Below are 26,889 nucleotides of genomic sequence, written 5' to 3'. Positions count from 1 at the left end.
AGGTCATGCTCCAGTAGTCTACCAAGCACCTTGCGTACCAGAGACACATGCGCGGCGTAAGTGGCTGAGTAGATCAGAATGTCATCGATATAAACAACCACTCCCTGCCCGTGCAGGTCCCTGAGAATATCGTCTACAAAGGATTGGAAAACGGCTGGAGCATTCTTTAACCCATACGGCATGACGCAGTACTCATAATGGCCCGATGTGGTACTAAATGCGGTTTTCCACTCGTCTCCCTTCCGAATACGCACCAGACTATACGCGCTCCTGAGATCCAATTTTGTGAAGAACTGCGCTCCGTGAAATGATTCCATTGCCGTAGCAATGAGAGGTAGTGGGTAACTAAACCCCACTGTGATGGCATTTAGACCTCTATAATCAATACACGGACGCAAACCTCCCTCCTTTTTCTTCACAAAAAAGAAACTCGAGGAGGCGGGTGAGATGGAGGACCGAATGTACCCCTGTCCCAGAGATTCAGTGACATATGTCTCCATAGCCACCGTCTCCTCTTGGGATAATGGGTACACGTGACTCTTGGGAAGCGCAGCGTCTACCTGGAGATCTATCGCACAATCCCTTCCCGGTCGATAAGGTGGTAATTTAGTCGCTTTCCTTTTACTGAAAGCGATTGCCAAATCGGCATACTCGGGGGGAATGCGCACCGTGGAACCCTGGTCTGGACTCTCCACCGACGTGGCACCGATGGAAACTCCCAAACACCTTCCAGAACACTCCTTTGACCACCCCTGGAGAACCCCCTGTTTCCACGAAATTTTAGGATTGTGCCGGGCCAGCCAGGGAATACCTAGTACCACCGGAAACGCAGGCGAATCAATAATATAAAAGCTAATACGCTCCTTATGATTCCCCTGCGTCACCATGTCCAGGGGAACCGTGGTCTCCCTGACCACCCCTGACCCTAATGGCCGGCTATCTAGGGAGTGCACGGGAAAGGGAGAATCTATCGGCACAAGCGGAACCCGTAACCTAAAAGCGAGTCCGCGATCCATAAAGTTCCCAGCTGCGCCTGAATCGACTAGCGCCCTATGCTGGGAAGAGGGGAAAAATTTAAGGAAAAAAATCAAGACAAACATGTGACTAACAGGGGGTTCTGGGTGAGTTTGGTGCGGACTCACCTGGGGTGATCGAGAAGTGTTCCGCCTGCCATCTCGACTCCCAGACGGACCCCCCCAGCACCGATCGGCCGTGTGTCCTCTCCGACCACAGCTGGTGCAGGGAGAGCCTCCTCCTCCGGTACCCCTCTGCCCAGCCCCTCCCACCTCCATCGGAATAGGAGCGGAGGGGCTGGGTGGTGGAACGTACAGGACCCTCTCAGAACGCCCGCGGGCAGCCAGCAGATTGTCCAGACGGATAGACATGTCAATCAGCTCATCCAGGGAAAGAGCGGTGTCCCGACATGCTAGCTCCCTGCGGACGTCCTCCCGGAGACTACACCGGTAGTGATCAATAAGGGCCCTGTCGTTCCACCCAGATCCTGCAGCCAGGGTCCGGAACTCCAGCGCGTAATCCTGGGCGCTCCTCTTCTCCTGCCTAAGGTGGAACAGTCGTTCTCCCGCCGCTCGGTCCTCTGGAGGATGGTCAAATACGGCCCGAAAACGGCGGGTGAACTCTGGGTAGTGCTCCTTCGCTGAGTCTGGGCCATTCCAGACTGCGTTTGCCCACTCCAGAGCACGACCCGTGAGGCAGGAGACGAGGACACTCACCCTCTCCGCTCCCGAGGGAGTGGGTCTTACGGTGGCAAGGTACAGCTCCAGTTGGAGTAGGAACCCCTGGCACCCCGCCGCCGATCCATCATAATCCCTCGGGAGTGTCAGATGGAGAGCGCTGGAGCCGAGGGATGGAGAGTCCTGGGCTGGAGGAGCCGAAGGTGGAGAGAGGAAACCACTCCTCTCCCATCGATCCATACGTTCCATTATTGACTCCATCGCTGATCCAATACGGTGGATTACCGTGGTGTGATGGAACACCTGTTCCTCCATCGATGGGAGAGGGTTGGCCGCTGCTCCTGCTGACTCCATATTTTAGGTGCGGGATTCTGTAAGGCCTGGGTGTCGGAGTGGAAGTCAAGCGCAGGCAACAGCAGGTGCAATAACCAAATGTTCTCTAATGAACATGTAGAAAACTAGGCCACCCAACTAATACACTGGGTGACCACTTAACCAACCCCAGACACGGGGAATACGAAAACAGTACAGCAAACACGATGCACGAAACAAACACCACCACTTACAAACAAACAATCCCGCACAAAGAAACGTGCGGGCCGGCTGATTAAATAAGCCCAACTAATTAACCCTCATACAAAACAGGTGCGCCCAATAAACACATAGGGAGGGGGAGAAAAGGATCAGTAGCAGCTAATAGGCCGGTGACGACGACCGCCGAACGCCACCCGAACGGGAAGGAGAGCCTGCCTCGGTCGAAGTCGTGACACTTTCGATAACCACTCGGCATGAAAGGGAAAAATGTAATCCTCTGATCCAGTGGAAACCTCATAAAATACCTGATTACTTCTTATCCCTTGCACAAATATACTACAGCTGTGTATGTCCCGAGCTCAATGGCGCGGGAAACTCTGATGGCCCAGAATATCCCAGAAATTCTCTCAAATTTTGTGCACAATTTTTTTTACATCCCTGTTAGTGAGCATTTCTCCTTTGCCAAGATAATCCATCCACTTGACAGGTGTGGCATATCAAGAAGCTGATTAAACAGCATGATCTTTACACAGGTGCACCTTGTGCTGGGGACAATAAAAGGGCACTTTAAAATGTGCAGTTTTGTCACACAACACAATGCCACAGATGTCTCAAGCTTTGAGAGAGCATGCAATTGGCATGCTAACTACAAGAATGTTCACCAGAGCTGTTGCCAGAGAATTGAATGTTAATTTCTCTACCATAAGCCGCCTCCAACGTCATTTTGGAGTATTTGGCTGTGCGTCCAACTGGCCACACAACCGCAGACCACGTGTAAGGCCTGTGGGCGTGTAAGTCCTGTGGGCGAGCGGTTTGCTGATGTAAACGTTGTGAACAGAGTGGCTGTGGGATTATGGTATGGGTAGGCATAAACTACGGACAACAAACACAATTGCATTTTATCGATGGCAATTTGAATGCATAGAGAACGTGACGAGATCCCCAGGCCCATTGTCGTGCCATTCAGCCGCTGCTATCACCTTTTTTTTCATCATGATAATGCATGGCCCCCTGTCGCAAGGATCTGTACATAATTCCTTGAAGCTGAAAATGTCCCAGTTCTTCCATTGCCTGCATATACTCACTTGGGATGCTCTGGATCGACATGTACGACAGCGTGTTCCAGTTTCCGCCAATATTCAGCAACTTCGCACAGCCATTGAAGAGGAGTGGGACAACAGACCACAATCACAAAAGCCTGATCAACTCTATACGAAGGAGATGTCGCGCTGCATGAGGCAAATGATGGTCACTGGTTTTCTGATCCAAGCTCCTACCTTTTTAAAGGTATCTGCGACTGACAGCTGCATATCTGTATTCCCAGTCACGTGAAAGCCATAGATTAGGGCCTAATTCATACTCAATTGACTGATTTCCTTATGAACTGTAAATCAGTGAGATCTTTTAAATTGTTGCATATTGCGATCTGGGATCTGTTATTTCAGCTCATGAAACATGGGATCAACACATTTATTTATATATTTACATTTATTTATAAATATATATACACACCAACACACACAGTACCAGTCAAGTTTGGACACACCTACAGTTGAAGTTGGAAGTTTACATACACTTAGGTTGGAGTCATTAAAACTTGTTTTTCAACCAATCCAAACATTTCTTGTTAACAAACTATAGTTTTGGCAAGTCGGTTAGGACATCTACTTTGTGCATGACACAAGTAATTTTTCCAACAATTGTTTACAGACAGATTATCTCACTTATAATTCACTGTATCACAATTCTAGTGGGTCAGAGGTTTACATACACTAACATACACTGACTGTGCCTTTTAAACAGCTTGGAAAATTCCAGAAAATTATGTCATGGCTTTAGAAGCTTCTTTGCTTGCCTCTTTGCTTGACATCATGAGAAAATCAAAAGAAATCAGCCAAGACCTCAGAAAACAAATTGTAGACCTCTGCAAGTCTGGTTCATCCTTGGGAGCAATTTTCAAATGCCTGAAGGTACCACGTTCATCTGTACAAACAATAGTATGCAAGTATAAACACCATGGGACCACGCAGCCATCATACCGCTCAGAAGAAGATGTGTTCTGTCTCCTAGAGATAAACATACTTTGGTGCGAAAAGTGCAAATAAATCCCAGAACAACAGCAAAGGACGTTATGAAGATGCTGGAGGAAACAGGTACAAAAGTATCTATATCCACAGTAAAACGAGTCCTATATCGACATAACCTGAAAGGCCGCTCAGCAAGGGAGAAGCCATTGCTCCAAAACCGCCATAAAAAAGCCAGACTACGGTTTGCAACTGCACATGGGGACAAAGATCGTACTTTTTGGAGAAATGTCCTCTGGTCTGATGAAACAAAAATGGAACTGTTTGGCCATAATGACAATCGTTATGTTTGGAGGAAAAAGGGGGAGCCTTGCAAGCCGAAGAACACCATCCCAACCGTGAAGCACGGGGGTGGCAGCATCATGTTGTGGGGGTGCTTTGCTGCAGGAGGGACTAGTGCACTTCACAAAATAAATGGCATCATGAGGGAGGAAAATTATGTGGATATATTGAAGCAACATCTCAAGACATCAGTCAGGAAGTTCAAGCTTGGTCGCAAATGGGTCTTCCAAATTGACAATGACCCCAAGCATACGTCCAAAGTTGTGGAAAAATGGCTTAAGGACCACAAAGTCAAGGTATTGGAGTGGCCATCACAAAGCCCTGACCTCCACCCTATAGAAAATGTGTGGGCAGAACTGAAAAAGCGTGTGCGAGCAAGGAGGCCTGCAAACCTGACTCAGTTACACCAGCTCTGTCAGGAGGAATGGGCCAGAATTCACTCAACTTATTGTGGGAAGCTTGTGTAAGGCTACCTGAAACGTTTGACCCAAGTTCAACAATTTAAAGGCAATGTTCCCAAATACTAATTGAGTGTATGTAAACTTCTGACCCATTGGGAATGTGATGAAAGAAATTAAAGCTGAAATAAATCATTCTCTCCACTATTATTCTGACATTTCACATTCTTAAAATAAAGTGGTGATCCTAACTGACCTAAGACAGGGATTTTTTACTAGGATTAAATGTCAGGAATGGTGAAAAACTTAGTGTAAATGTATTTGGCTAAGGTGTATGTAAACTTCTGACTTCAACTGTGTTCATTCCAGGGTTTTTCTTATCTTTACTATTTTCTACATTGTAGAGTAATAGTGAATACATCAACACTATGAATTAACACATGGAATCATGTAGTATTCAAATAGTGTTAAATAAGTTTAGATTCTTCAAAGCAGCCACCCTTTGCGTTGATGACAGCTTTGCACACTGTTGGCATTCTCTCAACCAGCTTCACTTGGAATGCTTTTCCATCAGTCTTGAAGGAGTTCCCAGATATGGTGTGCACTCGTTGGCTGTTTTTCCTTCACTCTGCGGTCTAACTCAGCCCAAACCATCTCGATTGGGTTGAGGTCGGGTGATTGTGGAGGCCAGGTCATCTGATGCAGCACTCCATCACTCTCCTTCATGGTCAAATAGCCCTTAAACAGCCTTGGTGTGTGGTGTCACTGTCCTGTTGAAAAACAAATGATAGTCCCTCGAAGCGCAAACCAGATGGCATGGCGTATCGCTGCAGAATGCTGTGGTAGCCATGCTGGTTAAGTGTACCTTGAATTCTAAGTAAATCCCAGACAGTGTCACCAGCAAAGCACCATCACACCACCTCCTCCAGGTTTTATGGTGGGAACCACACATGCAGAGATCATCCGTTCACCTACGTCTCACAAAGACACGGCGGTTGGAACCAAATATCTCAAATTTGGACTCATCAGACCAAAGGACAGATTTCCACCTATCTAATGTCCATTGCTCATGTTTATTGGCCCAAGCAAGTCTCTTCTTCTTATTGATGTCCTTTAGTAGTTGTGTCTCTGCAGAAATGCGACCATGAAGGCCTGATTCACGCAGTCTCGTCTTAACAGTTGATGTCTCTGTTACTTGAACTTTGGGAAGCATTTTTTTGGCCTGCAATTTCTGTGGCTGGAAACTCTAACTTATCCTCTGCAGCAGAGGTACTGTAACTCTGGGTCTTCCTTTCCTGTGGCGGTCCTCATGAGAGCCAGTTTCATCATAGTGCTTGATGATTTTTGCTACTGCACTTGAAGAAACTTTGAAAGTTCTTGACATTTTCTGCATTGACTGACTTTCATGTCTTAAAGTAATGATGGACTGTTGTTTCTCTTTGCTTATTTGAGTTGTTCTTGTCATAATATGGACTTGGTCTTTTATCAAATAAGGCTATTCTCTGTATACCACCCCTACCTAGTCACAACACAACTGATTGGCTCAAACAAATTAACTTTTAACAAGGCACACCTGTTTATTGAAATGCATTGCTGGTGACTACCTCATGAAGCTGGTTGAGAGAATGCCAAGAGTGTGCAAAGCTGTCAAGACAAAGGGTGGCTACTTTGAAAAATCTCAAATATAAAATACATTTTGATTTGTTTAATACTGTGTTGGTTACATGATTCCACGTGTGTTATTTCATAGTTGTGATGTCTTCACTATTATTCTACAATGTAGAAAATAGTAAAAATAAAGAAAAACCCTTGAATGAGTAAGTGTTTCCAAACATATGTGGGAACTCCTTCAAGACTGTTGGAAAAGTTTCCAGGTGAAGCTGGTTGAGAGAATACCAAGAGTGTGCAAAGCTGTCATTAAGGCAAAGGGTGGCTACTTTGAAGAACATTATTCCATGTGTGTTATTTCATAGTTTTGATGTCTTCATTATTATTATTTATTATGTAGAAAATACTAAAAATGCAGATAAACCCAGGAATGAGTAGGTGTCCAAACTTTTGATTTGTGCTGTATATATATTTTTGTGTGTGTGTAGTTGATTTAATTAAACACACAGGGCGTGTCTATATATGGAAAAATACACTTTTTAAAATGTCAACCAATCGATTAGTCGAAAGAACAGACGACTCTTGGTCGATTTAAAGGTATTTTTTGTCGGGGTCAGCCCTTCTTCTCTTTGACTTAAATGTTTTTCTGTCTGCAGTGTGAGCTGGCAGTGGACGCAGTCCACAAGCGAGGCGAAGACGAGAGGCCCGCCCTGCCCCGGAGGGAGGAGATCACCGACACCATGGTCTTCAGCTCTTACGACGTGGTCACCATGACCTGCCGAGACGTGGACCTAAACTACGCCACCAGAGGTACAGATGGTACAGTGCTTTTTCTCAATTGTGTCAAATCTGTCACCCCCCCACCTCTCTTTCATCTTCACTAATCTATAAGAACAGACCAGGTGAAAGCCAACCTAATGATGATCTTCCATCATATTGTTTTCACTTTGCAAGTGTAGAAGAAGGTCGATCTTTGAAGCAATTGAGACAGCTAGGGAGAAGTGGGATCGGGAGGGTTGGACGGAGGGAGGGGTGTGTTACAGGTTTGGGTTTAATCAACGTGTAGATTGTCCGGTAAGGGGTGAGTGGTTTAATGGATTTGTAGGTCATTGTTGATGGTTACATTAACCAGGTTTCCATCCAACTATTTCATTTGGATGAATTACCTGACGCATATAAAAAGTCACGACAGGCCTGATGGAAACAGGAAATTTGTCAGTAAAATGTCCTGATGTCGACGAAACAAAATACGCTAGACAAGAGTGGATGCTTTTTTGGGCGGTGAAATAGATTATGCGACAATTGCGGTGGACACGCCTTTTTATATGCAAATATTTATATAAAAACTATCATGTGGCACTAAACTTGGAGTCACGCAATGATATGTTACATTGTACTACTACTACCACCTCCTCCACCACGATGTGGAAAAGCATAGTTATGTAGAATAAGATATGATGAACCGCTGAACTTATTTCATAACTTCATCACAAAGGATGGTTAAGTGCACGGTGATGAGCGCCATGGAAATAAATATCGAGGGTAGGCTATTATTTGAATGATGCTGGTGACATGATTGGTGCTTGGCTGCTAATTATTAAATAAAAATGATCTTGCTTTTATCCATATCATCATCATAACCTTGCCTGTCCACTTTATCAGCGAACTGTTGTCTATAGAGCATGCGCCAAAACCAAATTGGGCAAGTATGCTATTTATCGCAACAGTTTGTGACCAAACCATCAGTAGAAAATGCAGTGGAATCACAGTGAACTTCTGTTTCTTATTCAGATTTTAGAATATTCACATAAACCTGTCAGCAATCAAGTTTCAATATACAGTGGGGCAAAAAAGTATTTAGTCAGCCACCAATTGTGCAAGTTCTCCCACTTAAAAAGTCGAGAGAGGCCTGTAATTTTCATCATATGTACACTTCAACTATGACAGACAAAATGAGGGAAAAAAATCCAGAAAATCACATTGTAGGATTTTTAATGAATTTATTTGCAAATTATGGTGGAAAATAAGTATTTGGTCACCTACAAACAAGCAAGATTTCTGGCTCTCACAGACCTGTAACTTCTTCTTTAAGAGGCTCCTTTGTCCTCCACTCGTTACCTGTATTAATGACACCTGTTTGAACTTGTTATCAGTATAAAAGACACCTGTCCACAACCTCAAACAGTCACACTCCAAACTCCACTATGGCCAAGACCAAAGAGCTGTCAAAGGACACCAGAAACAAAATTGTAGACCTGCACCAGGCTGGGAAGACTGAATCTGCAATAGGTAAGCAGCTTGGTTTGAAGAAATCAACTGTGGGAGCAATTATTAGGAAATGGAAGACATACAAGACCACTGATAATCTCCCTCGATCTGGGGCTCCACGCAAGATCTCACCCCGTGGGGTCAAAATGATCACAAGAATGGTGAGCAAAAATCCCAGAACCACACGGGGGGACCTAGTGAATGACCTGCAGAGAGCTGGGACCAAAGTAACAAAGCCTACCAAATCCTGCAGTGCCAGACGTGTCCCCCTGCTTAAGCCAGTACATGTCCAGGCCCGTCTGAAGTTTGCTAGAAAGCATTTGGATGATCCAGAAGAATATTGGGAGAATGTTATATAGTCAGATGAAACCAAAATAGAACTTTTTGGTAAAAACTCAACTTGTCGTGTTTGGAGGACAAAGAATGCTGAGTTGCATCCAAAGAACACCATACCTACTGTGAAGCATGGGGGTGGAAACATCATGCTTTGGGGCTGTTTTTATGCAAAGGGACCAGGACGACTGATCCGTGTAAAGGAAAGAATGAATGGGGCCATGTATCGTGAGAGTTTGAGTGAAAACCTCCTTCCATCAGCAAGGGCATTGAAGATGAAACGTGGCTGGGTCTTTCAGCATGACAATGATCCCAAACACACCACCCGGGCAACGAAGGAGTGGCTTCGTAAGAAGCATTTCAAGGTCCTGGAGTGGCCTAGCCAGTCTCCAGATCTCAACCCCATAGAAAATCTTTGGAGGGAGTTGAAAGTTCGTGTTGCCCAGCAACAGCCCCAAAACATCACTGCTCTAGAGGAGATCTGTATGGAGGAATGGGCCAAAATACCAGCAACAGTGTGTGAAAACCTTGTGAAGACTTACAGAAAATGTTTGACCTCTGTCATTGCCAACAAAGCGTATATAACAAAGTATTGAGATAACCTTTTGTTATTGACCAAATACTTATTTTCCACCTTAATTTGCAAACAAATTCATAAAAAATCCTACAATGTGATTTTCTGGATTTTTTTCCCTCATTTTGTCTGTCATAGTTGAAGTGTACCTATGATGAAAATACAGGCCTCTCTCATCTTTTTAAGTGGGAGAACTTGCACAATTGGTGGCTGACGAAATACTTTTTTGCTCCACTGTGCATATATATATATATATATATATATAAAGGACTTTCAGAAAGCTAATTGTAATTTGTCACATTATTATGATGATGTTGCAATTTTCTTTTTGAATGTCCTATATCTTGAAAACATGATTGCTGTAATGCGAAACCTTTTGGGACTGTATCAACAATGGACTAATAAAACAAATAAAGGGGATTTTGAGTGGATTATTCCTTTAAGGCAAAATTCCAAGTTGACATCTGAGGGTTAAACTAATAAGAAATTAGGGTAATTTGCATGGGGTCATAGTTATGTTATGTAAGAATGTAATTTGTTGTCTGCTTACCATAAACACACGTTGTGGGGACAGTTTATGGGTCATATAAAGAGATATACCTCTTCTCTGTCTCACGCATTACCTTTTGGATAATGCTTGTGTTTCTACCCTGTATGTGCAGACACGTTCATAGACACGTCCATCAGCTCGACCCGTGTCAATGGGGAACACAAAGAGAAGGTGCTGCAGAGGTGGGAGGGAGGAGATGGCAACGGAGACGCCTTCGATTTGGAGAACGATGCTGTGAGTCTAACACGCTTATATGTATGCACACATACCAACGCTTATACTCACTCTGACAATCACACACACCATCACTCTTTTTGACACACAAACATCAGTGGCGGCGGTCTGTGTCTTTTTAAGATGAGGGAGGATGATTACATTTTTTATGGGCCTTATTTCTATTTCAGCATATTGGATGACTAGCATTCATATTCGATTCACCCAGCTCAATGTAACATTGATAGGTTTAGGCTACTATATGATACTCAAATTTTCCCGATACCCATCATGAGGTTGCTACAACCTAGCCTTCCTCTCTCTCTGAGAGAGAAATCTGAGAAAGCAAGGTGACAGTGACACATTCAATACTGCCTTGTAGAGGTCTGCATGGGACTGTTATCTTCATCCTGCTCCCGCCAACACCCGCAGCTTTTCATACCACACCCCGCCCGCACCTGCTGCCTTTCAGTCCGACTTCCACCCGCTACCACAAGAACTGGTCCCAAACAGTGATATTATTTTAGGCCTATGTGACGCAGCTCACTTGCCCGCCATGGTCCCAGCAATTTTGCGCCCCATAGGCAATATCAAATGCACAAAAATAACTTAAGAAATAGGTTAACTTACTAGAGATTTTCACGTGGCCCATTTATATTAGGCTATCTGTATTACTGGGCTATATCAGCCAATATGCTAAATGTAGTTAAAGAGAGCATAGTTGAAGAGACTTGCCCTTTCTCTTGAGCTATTTTTATAGCCTACCTTTTCGTAGTGGGAAGATTTTTATGACAGAGAAATATGGGTGATTCATATTTATTTCTAGGCAATGTAGTAAACTATAGCCTAATCATATATAAGAAGTACAGTTGAAGTTAGAAGTTTACATACACCTTAGCCAAATTCATTTAAACTCAGTTTTTCACAATTCCAGACATTTAATCCTAGTACAAATTCCCAGTCTCATTTTTTTATTTTTTTTATTTAACTTTAATTTAACCAGGTAGGCTAGTTGAGAACAAGTTCTCATTTACAACTGCGGCCTGGCCAAGATAAAGCAAAGCAGTGCGACACAAACAACACAGAGTTACACATGGAATAAACAAAACATATAGTCAATAACACAATAGAAAAAAGTTACAATTTAGCAATTAAACACTTGAGTGATAGAGACTGGAGTGATAGATGTGCAGAAGATGAATGTGCCAAGTAGAGATAATGGGATGCAAAGGAGAAAAACCCCCACTGGCAATGGGGTAGTTGGATGGGCTTTTTACAGATGGGCTATGTACAGGTGCAGTGATATGTGAGCTGCTCTGACAGCTGGGGCTTCAAGTTAGTGAGGGAGATATGAGTCTCCAGCTTCAGTGATTTTTGCAGTTCGTTCCAGTCATTGGCAGCAGAGAACTGGAAGGAAAGGCAGCCAAAGAAGGAATTGGCTTTGGGGGTGACAGGTGAAATATACCTGCTGGAGCGCGTGCTACGGGTGGGTGCTGCTATGGTGACCAGTGAGCTGAGGTCAGTTAGGATCACCACCAACATGATGCTGCCACCCCCGTGCTTCACGGTTGGGATGGTGTTCTTCGACTTGCCTCCCCCTTTTTCCTCCAAACATAACGATGGTCATTATGGCCAAACAGCTCTATTTTTGTTTCATCAGACCAGAGGACATTTCTCCAAAAAGTACATTCTTTGTCCCCATGTGCAGTTGCAAACCGTAGTCTGGCTTTTTTATGGCAGTTTTGGAGCAGTGGCTTCTTCCTTGCTGATCAGCCTTTCAGGATATGTCGATATAGGACTCGTTTTACTGTGGATATAGATACTTTTGTAACTGTTTCCTCCAGCATCTTCACAAGGTCCTTTGCTGTTGTTCCGGGATTGATTTGCACTTTTCGCACCAAAGTATGAACGCGTCTCCTTCCTGAGCGGTATAACGGCTGTGTGGTCCCATGGTGTTTATACTTGCATACTATTGTTTGTACAGATGAACGTGGTACCTTCAGGCGTTTGGAAATTGTTCCCAAGGATGAACCAGACTTGTGGAGGTCCACATTTTTTTTTTCTGAGGTCTTGGCTGATTTCTTTTGATTTTCCCATGATGTCAAGCAAAGAGGCCGTGATTTTGAAGTTAGGCCTTGAAATACGTCCACAGGTACACCTCCAATTAACTCAAATTATGTCAATTAGCCTATCAGAAGCTTCTAAAGCCATGACATTATTTTCAGAAATTTTCCGAGCTGTTTAAAGGCACAGTCAACTTAGTGTATGTGAACTTCTGACCCACTGAAATTGTTATACAGTGAATTATAAGTGAAATAATCTGTCTGTAAACAATTGTTGGAAAGATTACTTGTGTCATGCACAAAGTAGATGTCCTAACCGACTTGCCAAAACTATAGTTTGTTAAATGACAAGAAATTTGTGGAGTGGTTAAACAAGTTAAAACAAGTTTTAATGACTCCAACCTAAGTGTATGTAAACTTCCGACTTCAACTGTACATTTTATTATAAAGATATCTGCCCAGTGCTTCTACATCCACACATAAGCTATAGCCTACTCTATTTATTTAAAACCACACGCGCACCGGACCTCGCACATATGGCTACTGAACTTGAAGTAGCAAGAATGATGACCGCGACACTTGCTACATTTTGCATATAGAATATAGGCTACCTTTTAGGAGGCCGATTTGCAGGCAGAGACAAATAAATGGGTAATCAATACTTATTGAAAATGAAAAAGTTTCAGTGCTCGCTCACCATTATAGCCTGACCTATAGGCACGTCGTGCCTTTTCATTTTCAATTATTATATTTTCTGATTACACCTCGACTCACGTTGGTCGAGCGCCATTTCTTTCCATTATCAGTATTTATTTACTGACACTGTAGTAAACTACAGTCTAATCATATTTAAGTTACCTTGATATGAAATGAACTGCCACGTGATTCTCCACCCATGAACTCGCACGCCCAACTAGGAGAGAAGAGGTAGGCTACTGAAGTTGAAGCAGTGAATTCTGAGTGTGTGAATAATGAAAAAAAGATGTGCTTTTAATACAATAGGTAGGCTAAAGGGCTCTGCGTGGTCATCCAACATCTGAAGTGGCCGTACAGCATTTACTGAGGTGCAGCCTCCAGACTTCAGGGCGTTCATATGTTGGGCTTCCTTTCCTTGTTTCTTGTCAATCATTGGTTCATTGGTGAAATTAGCATTATGACAATATCTTTAATTAAATCATTCAAAACCTTTATTAATGCAATTGCAGACCGATGTTGACAATCGGGAACATAGCACGCATGTTTCCGAGTAAGTTCTGCATCAAAGAAAAGGTCCCATGTTATTTTTTTAAACCCGAAGTCCAGCCCTAGTGATGTCGCTGCCTACATCATTATCTTTTACTCGTGACCAAAACCCTGCCTACCTGCACAGCTATATAAACAAGGCTTTTGGTGTTATCTAAAAACTTACCAGTAAATGTCTAAGTTGATTTTTAGTGGAATGTCTGACTAGTCTTATCTCCTACACTCCCCTGCAGAGTTCTGTCTCAGTCACACATTTGTCAGATGGGTCTCTTTATATGAGGCAGAAAGACAACTAGAAAACAACTGTGGAACAATATTAAAACCTCCTAATGTATATATATTGTTAATCTGTAGTCTAGGACCCTATACACGTAAGGAGGGAGGGGTCTTATAACCCCTCCCCTTCTATTAATACAACATAAACATAATCAATTATTCTAATACATCAATCATTTTGTACAGCCCCAATCATGACCCCTAGGTGAACTCCTGACACATACTTCTTGCGCTTAGCGGAGCAGAGCTATTGTGTAGGAAGTTGTCAAGGAAGTGAGTTTGTGTTTATACAAGATGTACCGCCTCCACCTACCGTCAAACAATCATGTCAATGCAGAGATATAAGGAGCCCTCTGCATTGTTTCACAATTTGAGAGGCGCACGGTGATGCGGTACCGAGTTTGATTTGGCCTCTGCATGCCCCCGGAGGCTCCGACAATTGCGACCACATTTACGGATCAAGCGTAAATTTGCTTTAATGCATACAAAGCAGAAAAATGACAGTTTCCACATAATCTGAGGGACAACAAAAATATTTTTTGCCCAGAGTCGTCTGTCTGCCCGCTCCAGCCCGCAGCATGAAAAATGCAGACAGCGCCCCAATGATCTCTGTTGGGACCTGCCCTCTACCGCCTTGCAAACTCTTGCCTCCATCTAGCTGATCTAGGGTGTAATCATTAGTCCAACAGTTGAAAATGAAAGTTTCTATTGGATAAATTCAGGTATGTTTATCCCCGTTCCGTTTAAGAAACATTTTTCAACACAATCAGCGGAATGAATACACCCCTGATCACCCGCAAACACAGTTCACTTTCATAGCTGCCTTATACAAACTGCATGATCACTTGACTCATTGTATAATTCCTTCTCGCATCTATGCGGTCTCCTCCTCTCACCTTTTCCCTTCGCTTGTGAATTTCATTCCACAACAGCTATCTGTGACCAGGTGAGAGAACCTTCCCAAGCCAAAACTTCATACCATAAACGCTACACACTGTCTACATCGTTGTCAACATAGCTACTATAACTAACGTGTTAGTAAACCCGCTACAATCATGCAGTACAGCAAGCAGTTTAGCAGTTACACCGGCAGGCCCCGGTGGCAATACATTTATAAAACCAAAAGTTTACCTTGATTTGGAAGCGTTCCAGTGTTAGATAGCCAGCTAGCTTTCATAGTATCCCTCTCTGTTTGAGCTAGGTATTTGAGTATACTAGCTAGCTGCCTTCGCTAGCTAAACAAGTGAAAGTACAAATTTAAAAAATACAATGAAATATAGCTAGCTCTCCATTTTTGAAGAAATTAATTTGTTCAAAACTGTTCAACTATTGTCTTTCTCTTTTAGTCAACTACCCACCACATTTTATGCTCTGCAGTTCTAGCTACCTGTAGATAACTCTTTCAGTACTAGATTCATTCTTGATTACTTTGGTTGGGTAGACAAGATGTTAGTTCATGCTGCAAGAGCTCTGATAGGTTGGAGGACATCCTCTGGAAGTTGTCATAATTATTGTGTAAGTTTATGGAAGGGAGTGAGAACCATGAGCCTCCTAGGTTTTGTATTGAAGTCAGTTTACCCAGAGGAGGACGGAAACTAGTTGCCCTCCAGCTACACCATGGTGCTACCCCAGAGAGTTCTGTTGAGGTTACTGTAGACCTTCATTGCAAAACAGTGTGTTATAATTAATTATTTGGCGATGTGAATATATTTAGTATAGTTTCACTATTTAAATTTTTATGAAATTCACTGAGGAGGATGGTCCTCCCTTTCCTCCTCTGAGGAGCCTCCATTGACACACACAACCTGGAGCTTACCGCCACAGGCTTTGGCAACTTACACAAAGTTTTCTCGCCCTCTCTCAGTCCAACGGTTGGGATGCCAACGAAATGTTTCGTTACAACAAGGTGAACTTCGGCGTCGAGTCTACCTACGACTCCAGCCTCTCAATGTACACGTAAGTCCACCTCCCATGTCAACACAAAAAAACAATAAGTCTTCAAGGCCTAAACAGAGTCTAAGCGAAAGGACAACCTTTTGAAAGAATTATGCCCCTGAATCTCCATCAGAGCTGGGTTTGAAATACTTGAAAGATAATTTCAAATACTTAATCTGTTCCTGTTTGAGCATGCCTGGCTTAAGAATCCAATAGAGGAGTCCCAAAACTGCAATTCTCGCCCATCTGGCACTCCAAGCAGACTCAAGCAAACACAAATGTATTTGAACCCAGATCTGATCTTCATACATGATTGTTTGTAGGTATGTATCTATGCATAGTGTTGATCTTCACCATCTCTCTATCCTTTTCTCTCTCCATCTCCCTCCCTGTCCCTCAGGGTCCATCTGGAGAGGGGCAGCACGGAGGGCTTCCGGCAGCGGGAGGCGCGTGCCGCCCGCATGGCTAGTGAGATTGAGTCCAGCCCCCAGTACCGTCATCGCGTCTCGTTGGAGAACGAGGAGGGCAAGAGCGAGGAGGACAAGTACAGCGCAGTGGTGCGCCGTGGCGAGCGGGGGGGGGAAAGCCCCAGGGAGAGGGAGAAAGGCTGCGACGGCCCCAGCATAGTCAGCAGGTGAGTGCTCCGGTCAGGCTGTATTCTTTGGCTATGTCACAATTCTCCACCCTTTTCCAGAAGTGTGCACTTCATGGATTCGACAATGGTGGAAATGAACTCTTTCTAGCCAATGATTTCATGTTTTTAAATATATGATGGTGAGTAAAAAAGTCCACACTTGGGGAGAAGGGTGGAAAATTGGTATGTAGCCTTTGGATAGTGTGTGGAGGGGTGTCACTATTGGCTACTGCTAAGTGGTTTGTGTATTTGAGATTGACCACATTTCAGTCGGACTGAGTAGAATGGCTGATCTACAAATCAACTGGCATCCCAATTAACTGCTCATTATGTGATCAAGATGAGTGATTCTGCCCCTCACCTTGCTCAAACTGATCCCCTCATCATGCTGAAAGTCTTTGGCAGCAGTGGATGGATTGGGGAAAGCATGATCTACAGTACCCTCCCCCCCTCATTCTTTCTTTCTGTTTATCTCTCTCTCTTTCAGGGAAAGCAAATACATTCCGTTACCCCAGCGAGCTAGGGAGATGGGCGTGTCGGGGGGCAGCATGCGAGGAGAACGCGAGCGGGCGGAGCGAGGCCCTGGAGGAGGAAGTGCCGGACCCCAAGGTCACAACCGCATAAGCGCCGGCTACCGCTCAGCCCCTCCCTCCTCTTCCTCCCCCAAACCTCACCTGCCCTTGGCCACTGGTGGCCCCCAGCCCCCTCCCCCCTCTTCGGAGTGCAGCAGCCCCCTCTCTGGCCGAGGTTACTCCCCCCACCACTCCCAGGTCAGCCCTGGCACTGCCAGCCCCTACGCCCCTACCTCCCCCGGGGGTCCGGCCTCGGCCAACGCCACCCCCTCTTCAGCTAGTCCCCCCACCCCCCATTCCAACTCGCTGTCTCTGTCGGACACTGGTAGGCCCGTCAACGGAGGTGAGTGAAGTTATTAGTGTGTGTGTTTGTGTGTGTTCGGGCAGTTATCTGTGTTGTAATGGGATATCGGTGTGTCTACGTGGATTTGTTACTCCAGAAAGTGTACATGTCAGTCATGAATTATTTGTTTTTATAGACTGGGTGGTTCGAGCCCCGAATGCTGATTGGCTGACAACCGTGGTATATTAGACCGTATAACATTTATTGACAAAACAATGACAAAACATTTATTTTTACTGCTCTAATTGCGTTGGTAACCAGTTTATAATAGCAATAAGGCACCTCGGGGGTTTGTGATATATGGCCAATATACCACGGCTAAGGGCTGTGTCCTCATTGGGCCTTATTTCTTAACTTTGCACTGTGTCTTGGAAGTAATAGGTGACGCTTACAATAATATATTGCCAGTTGATTATCGGAAAATTGAACCTCCTCTCTTCTTTCTCCCTGCCTCAGTGTCTACCAGGATGTCTCCCAAATTACAGAGACCCGCCCAGTCAAACCGACCGGTCCGCACACCTAACTCACACACCCAGTCCACAGGTTAACATACAACTATGCCTTTTATCTCACACTTTGTCTACACACTTGTTCAAGACGCACTCCAGAACTCAAGACACAGACATTCTGCCTCATCATAGACTTAAGTCCAATGAATCCAATGAGAATTGCTACTAAGGGTAGATGTTGGTTAGTAAACTACTAACTCACATTTCATATGCATCTGATATGGCACATTATTCCTTTTATACAGTCGAAGTCGGAAGTTTACATACACTTAGGTTGGAATCATTAAAACGTGTTTTTCAACCACTCCACAAAGTTCTTGTTAACAAACTAGAGTTTTGGCAAGTCGGTTAGGACATCTACTTTGTGCATGACACAGAAAAAAAATTGTAGACCTCCACAAGTCAGGTTCATCCTTGGGAACAATTTCCAAATGCCTGAAGGTACCATGTTCATCTGTACAAACAATAGTACGCAAGTATAAACACCATGGGACCACGCAGCCATCATACCGCTCAGGAAGGAGACACGTTCTGTCTCCTGAGAAGAACGTACTTTGGTGCGAAAAGTGCAAATCAATCTCAGAACAACAGCAAAGGACTTTGCGAAGATGCTGGAGGAAACAGGTACAAAAGTATCTATATCCACAGTAAAACGAGTCCTATATCGACATAACCTGAAAGGCCGCTCAGCAAGGAAGAAGCCACTGCTCCAAAACTGCCATAAAAAAGCCAGACTACGGTTTGCAACTGCACATGGGGACAAAGATCGTACTTTTTGGAGAAATGTCCTCTGGTCTGATGAGACAAAAATTGAACTGTTTGGCCATAATGACCATCATTATGTTTGGAGGAAAAAGGGGGAGGCTTGCAATCCGAAGAACACCATCCCAACCGTGAAGCACGGGGGTGGCAGCATCATGTTGTTGTGGGGGTGCTTTGCTGCAGGAGGGACTAGTGCACTTCACAAAATAGATGGCATCATGAGGGAGAAAAATTATGTGGATATATTGAAGCAACATCTCAAGACATCAGTCAGGAAGTTCAAGCTTGGTCGAAAATGGGTCTTCAAAATTGACCCCAAGCATACGTCCAAAGTTGTGGAAAAATGGCTTAAGGACCACAAAGTCAAGGTATTGGAGTGGCCATCACAAAGCCCTGCCCTCCACCCTATAGAAAACTTGTGGGCAGAACTGAAAAAGCGTGTGCAAGCAAGGAGAACTACAAACCTGACTCAGTTACACCAGCTCTGTCAGGAGGAATGGGTCAGAATTCACCCAATTTATTGTGGGAAGCTTGTGGATGTCTACCTGAAACGTTTGACCCAAGTTACACAATTTAAAGGCAATGCTACCAAACACTAACTGAGTGTATGTAGACTTCTGACCCACTGGGAATGTGATGAAAGAAATAAAAGCTGAAATAAATAATTTTCTCTACTATTATTCTGACATTTCACATTCTTAAAATAAAGTGGTGATCCTAACTGACCTATGACATGGATTTTTTACTAGGATTAAATGTCAGGAATTGTGAAACTGAGTTTAAATGTATTTGGCTAAGGTGTATGTAAACTTCAGACTTCAACTGTATATAGTCCACCACTTTTGGCCTTATATAGGTAATAGGGTGCCAGAGCACAAAGTGGTGCACTTTAAAGGGAACAGTGTGCCATTTCAGACACAGCCAGAAATGCTAACCATTTATAACGACTCATTGTCTTTCATTCTGACCTCTGTTCTGTCTTGTCCTCCTCTCAGCCTCCCGCTCCCCGAAATCTGGCTCGCAGGACCCAGTGCAGTACCTGGACACGTCATCTGTCTCCATGCCCGCCCAGATAACATCAGGCCTCGCCCCGCTCTTCCCCATCGATGGTACGAACAATGACAACAATCAACAAACTATATTTTTAAACAAGTAGAGACAGGTTGTGGTAGTTGAGTAGTAGTGATAACAATGAAATTGCTCATGATAATAAGTATTTATAAAACAAACTTTCATACATTTGGCTGAAAGCACTACTACATCTTCCAGGTCCGGTCTCCATTTTTTTTGTCTTTGCTTATTGAATCTAATCTAAGTAGTGAAAAGGGCCCCAACTGTCATCAGGACAGGGTCACCTGTATAAGAACCAGACAGGTGTTTTGTGGGAATCTGTTCAAGTGGTTGGAGTTTTCCAGTGGCTAATTGGTCCCCTGTGTGTTTTTTTTCTTCTATCTCTGTCTTTCATTCTGTCTGTCTGTTCTACAGTGAACGAGATTCTCTGTATGGCTGCCAAAGAACGATCAGCAGAGAGTCCAGGCAACACGGAAGATGGCAAGAGTAAAGGTGTGTGTGTCTGTGAAATGTGTGTTTGTGGGAGGGAGTTTGTGTGTATTAAAGGTCAGACACACCTCGACAACGAATGGTTAAAGCACCTGCTGGGTGTCGATGAACGGTGACAGTTTGCTCTGGTTCAGCATGTAGACACCTTTGGGAAATGAACAGAAAATGACAGCAGATATTCTGGTCGGTAGGATGGCTAGTGGCCACACCCTATTTTTTAACTGTTTGCTGTTGTGGTGTCTCACCTCAAAAAGTGTGTGCATGTTAGTGTGTCAATTAGCTGTTGTCGTAGATGAGAAGAGTATTCCTGTAGAAAAGCATTTGTTTGCCATAAGGTGCTGTCTGAAAGAAAAGTGCAGCCAAAAACACATTGTCTCCTGCTTGAGAACTTTTTTGTATCCTTTCTCTCCCTCTTTCTCTCCCCGTTTCCTCTCAGCTCCCTCCATTCAGCAAAGGTCACAAATTGAAGAGCTGCGGAAATTCGGCAAAGAATTCAGGGTAAGACTTCTGTCGCTGCTCCTTAGCCATGTGTGAACGAGAAATCCGCAATTACCTCTGAGTCTAAATTCTCTTGATGAAAATAATTGTTCTGTCAAGTCCTGGGCTGGTGGTATTCCAAGAAGCAGGACCAAGTTGGACAGATAAAAAACGTCCCGTTTTCAGGACCCTGTCTTTCAAAGATAATTCATAAAAATCCAAATAACTTTCACAGATCATTGTAAAGGGTTTAAACACTGTTTCCCATGCTTGTTCAATGAACCATGAACAATTAACGAACATGCACCTGTGGAACGGTCGTTAAGACACTAACAGCTTACAGATGGTAGGCAATTAAGGTCACAGTTATGAAAACTAGGACACTAAAGAGGCTTTTCTACTGACTCTGAAAAACACCAAAAGAAAGATGCCCAGGAGGGTCCCTGCTCATCTGCATGAACGTGCCTTAGGCATGCTGTAAGGAGGCATGAGGACTGCAGATGTGGCCAGGGCAATAAATTGCAATGTCCGTACTGTGAAATGCCTAAGACAGCGCTACAGGACGGACAGCTGATCGGCCATGCAGTGGCAGACCACGTGTAACAACACCTGCACAGGATCGGTACATCCGAACATCACACCTGCGGGACAGGTACAGGATAGCAACAACAACTGCCCGAGTTACACCAGGAACGCACAATCCCTCCATCAGTGCTCAGACTGTCTGCAATAGGCTGAGAGAGGCTGGACTGAGGGCTTGTAGGCTGTTGTAAGGCAGGTCCTCACCAGACATCACCGGCAACAACGTTGCCTATGGGCACAAACCCACCGTCGCTGGACCAGACAGGACTGGCAAAAAGTGCTCTTCACTGACGAGTCGCGGTTTTTCTCACTAGGGGTGATGGACGGATTCGCGTTTATCGTCGAAGGAATGACCATTACACCGAGGCCTGTACTCTGGAGCGGGATCGATTTGGAGGTGGAGGGTCCGTCATGGTCTGGGGCGGTGTGTCATAGCATCATCGGACTGAGCTTGTTGTCATTGCAGGCAATCTCAACACTGTGCGTTACAGGGAAGACATCCTCCTCCCTCATGTGGTACCCTTCCTGCAGGTTCATCCTGACATCACCCTCCAGCATGACAATGCCACCAGCCATACTGCTCATTCTGTGCGTGATTTTCTGCAAGACAGGAATGTCAGTGTTCTGCCATGGCCAGCCAAGAGCCTGGATCTCAATCCCATTGAGCACGTCTGGACCTGTTGGATCGGAGGGTGAGGGCTAGGGCCATTCCCCCCAGAAATGTCTGGGAACTTGCAGGTGCCTTGGTGGAAGAGTGGGTTAACATCTCCCAGCAATAACTGGCAAATCTGGTGCAGTCCATGAGGAGGAGATACACTGCAGTACTTAATGCAGCTGGTGGCCACACCAGATACTGACTGTTCATTTTGATTTTGACCCCCCCTTTGTTCAGGGACACATTATTACATTTCTGTTTGTCACATGTCTGTGGAACACATCTCAGTTGTTAAATCATGTTATGTTCATACAAATATGTTAAGTTTGCTGAAAGTGACAGTGAGACAGTGAGAGGACGTTTCCTTTTTTGCTGAGTTTATTCACATAAGTAGTCAGAAATAAATTACATTTATAGTTTATAACCTATTTCTACTGTTAAACCCTTTTAAGCATGTGTTTGTAAATTAACTTGGAAATGTGCTTTGAGAAATGCAAGCGGTCTAGCACCCCTTACTAAAGTTTCATACTCCTTGTAATTTTATTTCCCTCTTGTTTCTTTCTTTTTAGTATAGAGTGCATTGGGTTGCACTTGCTTTGTATGAATTGGCTGTATAAATAAAGATTGATTTGATGTGATTCTCCTCAGCTTCAGCCCAGCGGATGTGGCTCCAGTGCTGCAGCGGTATCTCCCTCTGACACGGCCAAGCCCTTTCCCTCGTACCCCAGCCCCGCCTCCTCAGACTCCAAACAGACCCTCGCCCCCCAAAGTACTTCCCAGCCCTCCGCTTCCCCCTCTGGGGACTCCGCCAAGGAACCCAGTTCCAGCGCAGCTGCCTCCACCGCCAGCCCCATTTCAGACAGGCAATCGCCAGGACAATCCCAGTCAGCCAGGACCCCAGGAAGTGAAGAGTCCAGACAGAAGGCAGAGCGAGTGGAGGGTGTGATTGAGTGAGTTTTGCTAAAGACTGAAAGGGGATTTCTTTCTGGTAGTGCTGAGCGATTAACCAAAATGTCAGTTATTTTTCATTTTTTTAAACGACTAATTGACCAACATCGGTTCAATTATTATAATTCCATTTTGTTCGTTTTTTTTCTTCTGTGAGCTCAACATGCAGTTTCTCTAGAGATGAATCAGATCAAGCCCAAACTGTGCAATGTAGTAGGGAGTTGTAGTTCCCAACAGTCCACAATTCTACGTAGTTTAGCCAATGACCATAATCCATTGCACGTCTACTTGTCCAGACACTGAAATGGAGAGAAGAGAAATAAGACTTGCGATCGAGAGGGATAAAGAGCAGTTGCTCCACGAGGTATCTCTACCCGAAGATACATCATCTAAGTGATTGATAGTTGGTATTTAGAAGTCATAAGTATACATAGACAGCAGCTCTATAGAAATGTGAAATATTTTATTGAAGCAGTTATGGGCAGTCACTTCCACCATGGGATTTTTAATAATTGTTTCATTCTGTTAAAGCATTCAACTCACATAATACATGCAGTTAATGTTTAAAATAATCGAAACCTAAATCGAAAACCGGGATTATTTTGTTTAATAATCGAAACCGAACCTACCTCAAAAAGCACATCGCTCAGCACTACTTTCTGGTTTATAGATGGATTTGGTTACAGAGCAGTGGATGTCATTGTGTATACAGTACTAACAGTGTCCTCTCTCTCACTCTCTCAGTCAAGTCAGGAAGTCAACTCTGAATCCCAACGCCAAAGAGTTCAACCCAAACAAAATCGCGCTCACTCTGGTAAGCAAGGTGTCAAGAAGAGCAAAATGATTAGTATCTAAAATGTCTTGAGGTCTACAAACCAAACAATGACTTTGTCTTGACGTGTGGCTCAGTTGGTAGAGTATGACGCTTGCACACATCATGACTGTAAGTCGGCTTTGGTTAAAAGCGTCTGCTATCTATCTACTGTATCTATACCACAAAACACTGTCTAGACGCGCCTATGTACCAAACGATGTCTAGAGGTCTACGCACGAAATGGTGTAGGGCAGGGATGGGCAACTTTGATCGTGGGGGAAGGCCACAAAAACTCATTATGAGGGGCCGCAGTGGCTCGCGGGTCCGCGTACCCACACATGCAGTCAGACTTTTTTTGAGAGCCCTAAGTGAAATTTTGATTTTGAAATGTTAGAGCGTTTAGCATTTTTTGAGTGTCTAACCAGGTTTCTATCTAACCATTTCATGTGGATGATTTACCTGATGCATGAAAAAAGTCAAGGCCAGTCTGATGGAAAAAGGACATGCCTGTACAATTTGCTAAATGCAGACAGACAATTTGTTTGTTCGACCTGGTGGGCTCTTTTTTTGTGTCAGTAAAATGAATTATGTGAGATTGTGGTGGAAATGCCTTTTATGCGCAAGTATTGATATAATAACCGCCATATTGAAGTCACGCGATGATATGTTGTGTGATTCTCCCACTACGACTTGGAAAACCATGCAGTTTGTTAGGCTACAGATGAAATAAGTTATGATGAACTTCACAGGGTGGTGAAATTGCATGTGATGAGCTTGATGTTTCTTTCCAATAAAATATCTAGGGTCTTATTTCTGTGACAAAATATCTAGGGTCTTATTGATCGATGCTTCGCTGCCGTTTGACAAATAAAAAGAATATCACTCTTATCCATAATAATCTCATAATGTAGAGTCCTGTGAAAAAGTATTTTCTTCCTTTCTAATTTTCTCTAGTTTTGAATATTTTTTTCAACTGAATGTTATCAGATCTTCAACCAGAACCTAATATTAGATAAAGGGAACCTGAGTTTACAAATAACAAAAAAAAATGGATACTTCATTTATTTATTTAACAAATTTATGCAACATTCAAATCCCCTGTGTGAAAAAGTAATTGCACCCTTACACTCATTAACTGGTTGTGCCACCTTTAGCTGCAATGACTCCAACCAAATGCTTCCTTTAGTTGTTGATCAGTCTCATATCGCTGTGGAGGAATTTTGGCCCACTATGGCATGCAGAACTGCTTTAACTCGGCAACATTTTTGGGTTTTCAAGCATGAACTGCTCGTTTGACACAATATCTCAATTGGGATTAAGTCTGGACTATGACTAGGTCATTCCAAAACTTCAAATTTGTTGTTTTTTAACCATTTTTATGTAGACTGATTGTGTGTTTTGGATCATTGTCTTGCTGCATGATCCAGCTGCACTTCAGCTTCAGCGCACAGACGGATGGCCTGACATTCTCCTGTAGAATTCTCTGATACAGAGAAGAAATCATGGTTCCGTCTATTAAGGTATGTCGTCCCAGGTCCTGAGGCAGCAAAGCATCCCCAAACCATCTCACTACCACCACCATGCTTGACCGTTGGTATGAGGTTCTTACTGTGGAATGCAGTGGTTGGTTTTCACCAGCCATAATGGGACCCATGCCGTCCAAAAAGTTATACTTTTGACTCATCTGTCCATAGAACATTCTTCCAAGAGTCTTGATGATCATCCAGGTGCTTTCGGCAAACTTGAGTCAACTTTTTGGACGAGATGGGTCCATTTTTATGTCTGGTGGAAACCTAACACTGCATATTAGGTTTTGGTTGAAGATCTGATAACATTCCGTGTCAAAAATATGCAAAAATATAGAAAATCAGAAAGGGGGCAAATACTTTTTCACGGCGCTGTTAGTTGCCTACCTGCACTGTATCTGCGAGCTGTTGGCTAGAGCACACGTACCAAGACCAGAGAGAGCACATTTGCTATATAACGTAACAGTTTTTGTGACAAAACTATCAGAGTTGAAAATGCGATGGAAACCATTTAACTTGTATTTTTCATTCGGTACATGGGGAATTTAACCGCAAACATAACTTTTATGTGCACAACGTCATCACGCACATACTTTTATCCGCAATAAGTCAGTTTGATGGAAACACATCTCTGGTGGGAAAATGCGCATATTATTTTATGCAGATTTTAAACTTTGCATGAAAATCTGTTGCAAATTGGATGGAAACCTAGCTGTCTGACATAAGAGATTGCTGTTGCACAAAAATAAGCAGAAAAACATTTGCACCGTGTGTATTCTACTATTCTAGCTCTCAACCGTAAGTTGAGACCCTGAGTTCCCAATTTAAAAAAAATAAATAATAATATTTGCCCATCCCTGGTGTAGGGTAAAGTTGCTCATAGATACTTATTTTTGTGTCCGTTTTAAATTTTCCCAACTAATGATTTAGGATTGGGGTAGGGATGGGCATTTGAAATAATTTCAATATTCATATAATGTCATTCATTTTGGGGAGACATCGAATATTCAAATAACCGTGCCCATCCCTAGATTGGGGGAGGGGAAGCTGGTCTTATCTGTATCTAGGGGAGAGTTCACCCTTGAGCGTACCAAACACTGCCTAGACATCTACTTACCAAACCATGATATAAATGGTTCTTTCCCTTCCCTCTGTGTCTGCAGACGAAGCCCAACCCTTCACCCACGCCCCCCCGGCCACCCCCTCCTAGCCCTGCGATGGTGCTGCAGCACCCAGGCAGCCAGGGTCCCATCTACAACGCCCCCTACCTCTCCTACATCTCCCAGATCCACTCTGTACAGGTAACGCACACACAGATCCCAACTGTACAGGTAACCCGCACACACAAGACACTTATGTGGCACAAGACTTATGCTGTGGGACATTCCGTTTCCCCATCAAATACTGCTCCCCCTGTTTGTATGAATGGGAGGCTTTGGGATTATTGGTAATATTA

The 26,889-nt window shown here is 43.8% G+C and overlaps 1 protein-coding gene across 4 annotated transcripts in view; it reads left to right on the top strand.

Moving 5' to 3' along the window:
• The window catches only part of LOC129854389 (ataxin-2-like protein), a 68,060-nt gene that overhangs the window by 35,216 nt on the left and 5,955 nt on the right, over window positions 1–26,889 (top strand). For 3 of the 4 annotated variants that reach the window (XM_055921387.1, XM_055921378.1, XM_055921369.1), the window contains exons 6-17: window positions 7,254–7,416; window positions 10,435–10,556; window positions 15,981–16,072; window positions 16,452–16,685; window positions 17,173–17,600; window positions 18,057–18,143; window positions 19,867–19,980; window positions 20,357–20,434; window positions 20,868–20,929; window positions 22,794–23,095; window positions 23,838–23,907; window positions 26,597–26,734. In XM_055921387.1, coding sequence (XP_055777362.1) covers window positions 7,254–7,416; window positions 10,435–10,556; window positions 15,981–16,072; window positions 16,452–16,685; window positions 17,173–17,600; window positions 18,057–18,143; window positions 19,867–19,980; window positions 20,357–20,434; window positions 20,868–20,929; window positions 22,794–23,095; window positions 23,838–23,907; window positions 26,597–26,734 — 1,890 coding nt within the window. The remainder of the gene's footprint in view (window positions 1–7,253; window positions 7,417–10,434; window positions 10,557–15,980; window positions 16,073–16,451; window positions 16,686–17,172; window positions 17,601–18,056; window positions 18,144–19,866; window positions 19,981–20,356; window positions 20,435–20,867; window positions 20,930–22,793; window positions 23,096–23,837; window positions 23,908–26,596; window positions 26,735–26,889) is intronic. The other variant, XM_055921398.1, reaches the window with a different exon arrangement.

The sequence above is a fragment of the Salvelinus fontinalis genome, chromosome 1 (genome assembly GCF_029448725.1).
Source record: "Salvelinus fontinalis isolate EN_2023a chromosome 1, ASM2944872v1, whole genome shotgun sequence".
NCBI classification, from domain to species: Eukaryota; Metazoa; Chordata; class Actinopteri; order Salmoniformes; family Salmonidae; genus Salvelinus; species Salvelinus fontinalis.
The sequence above is the reverse complement of the archived record's forward strand: the minus strand, read 5'-3'. Positions and strand labels throughout refer to the sequence as shown.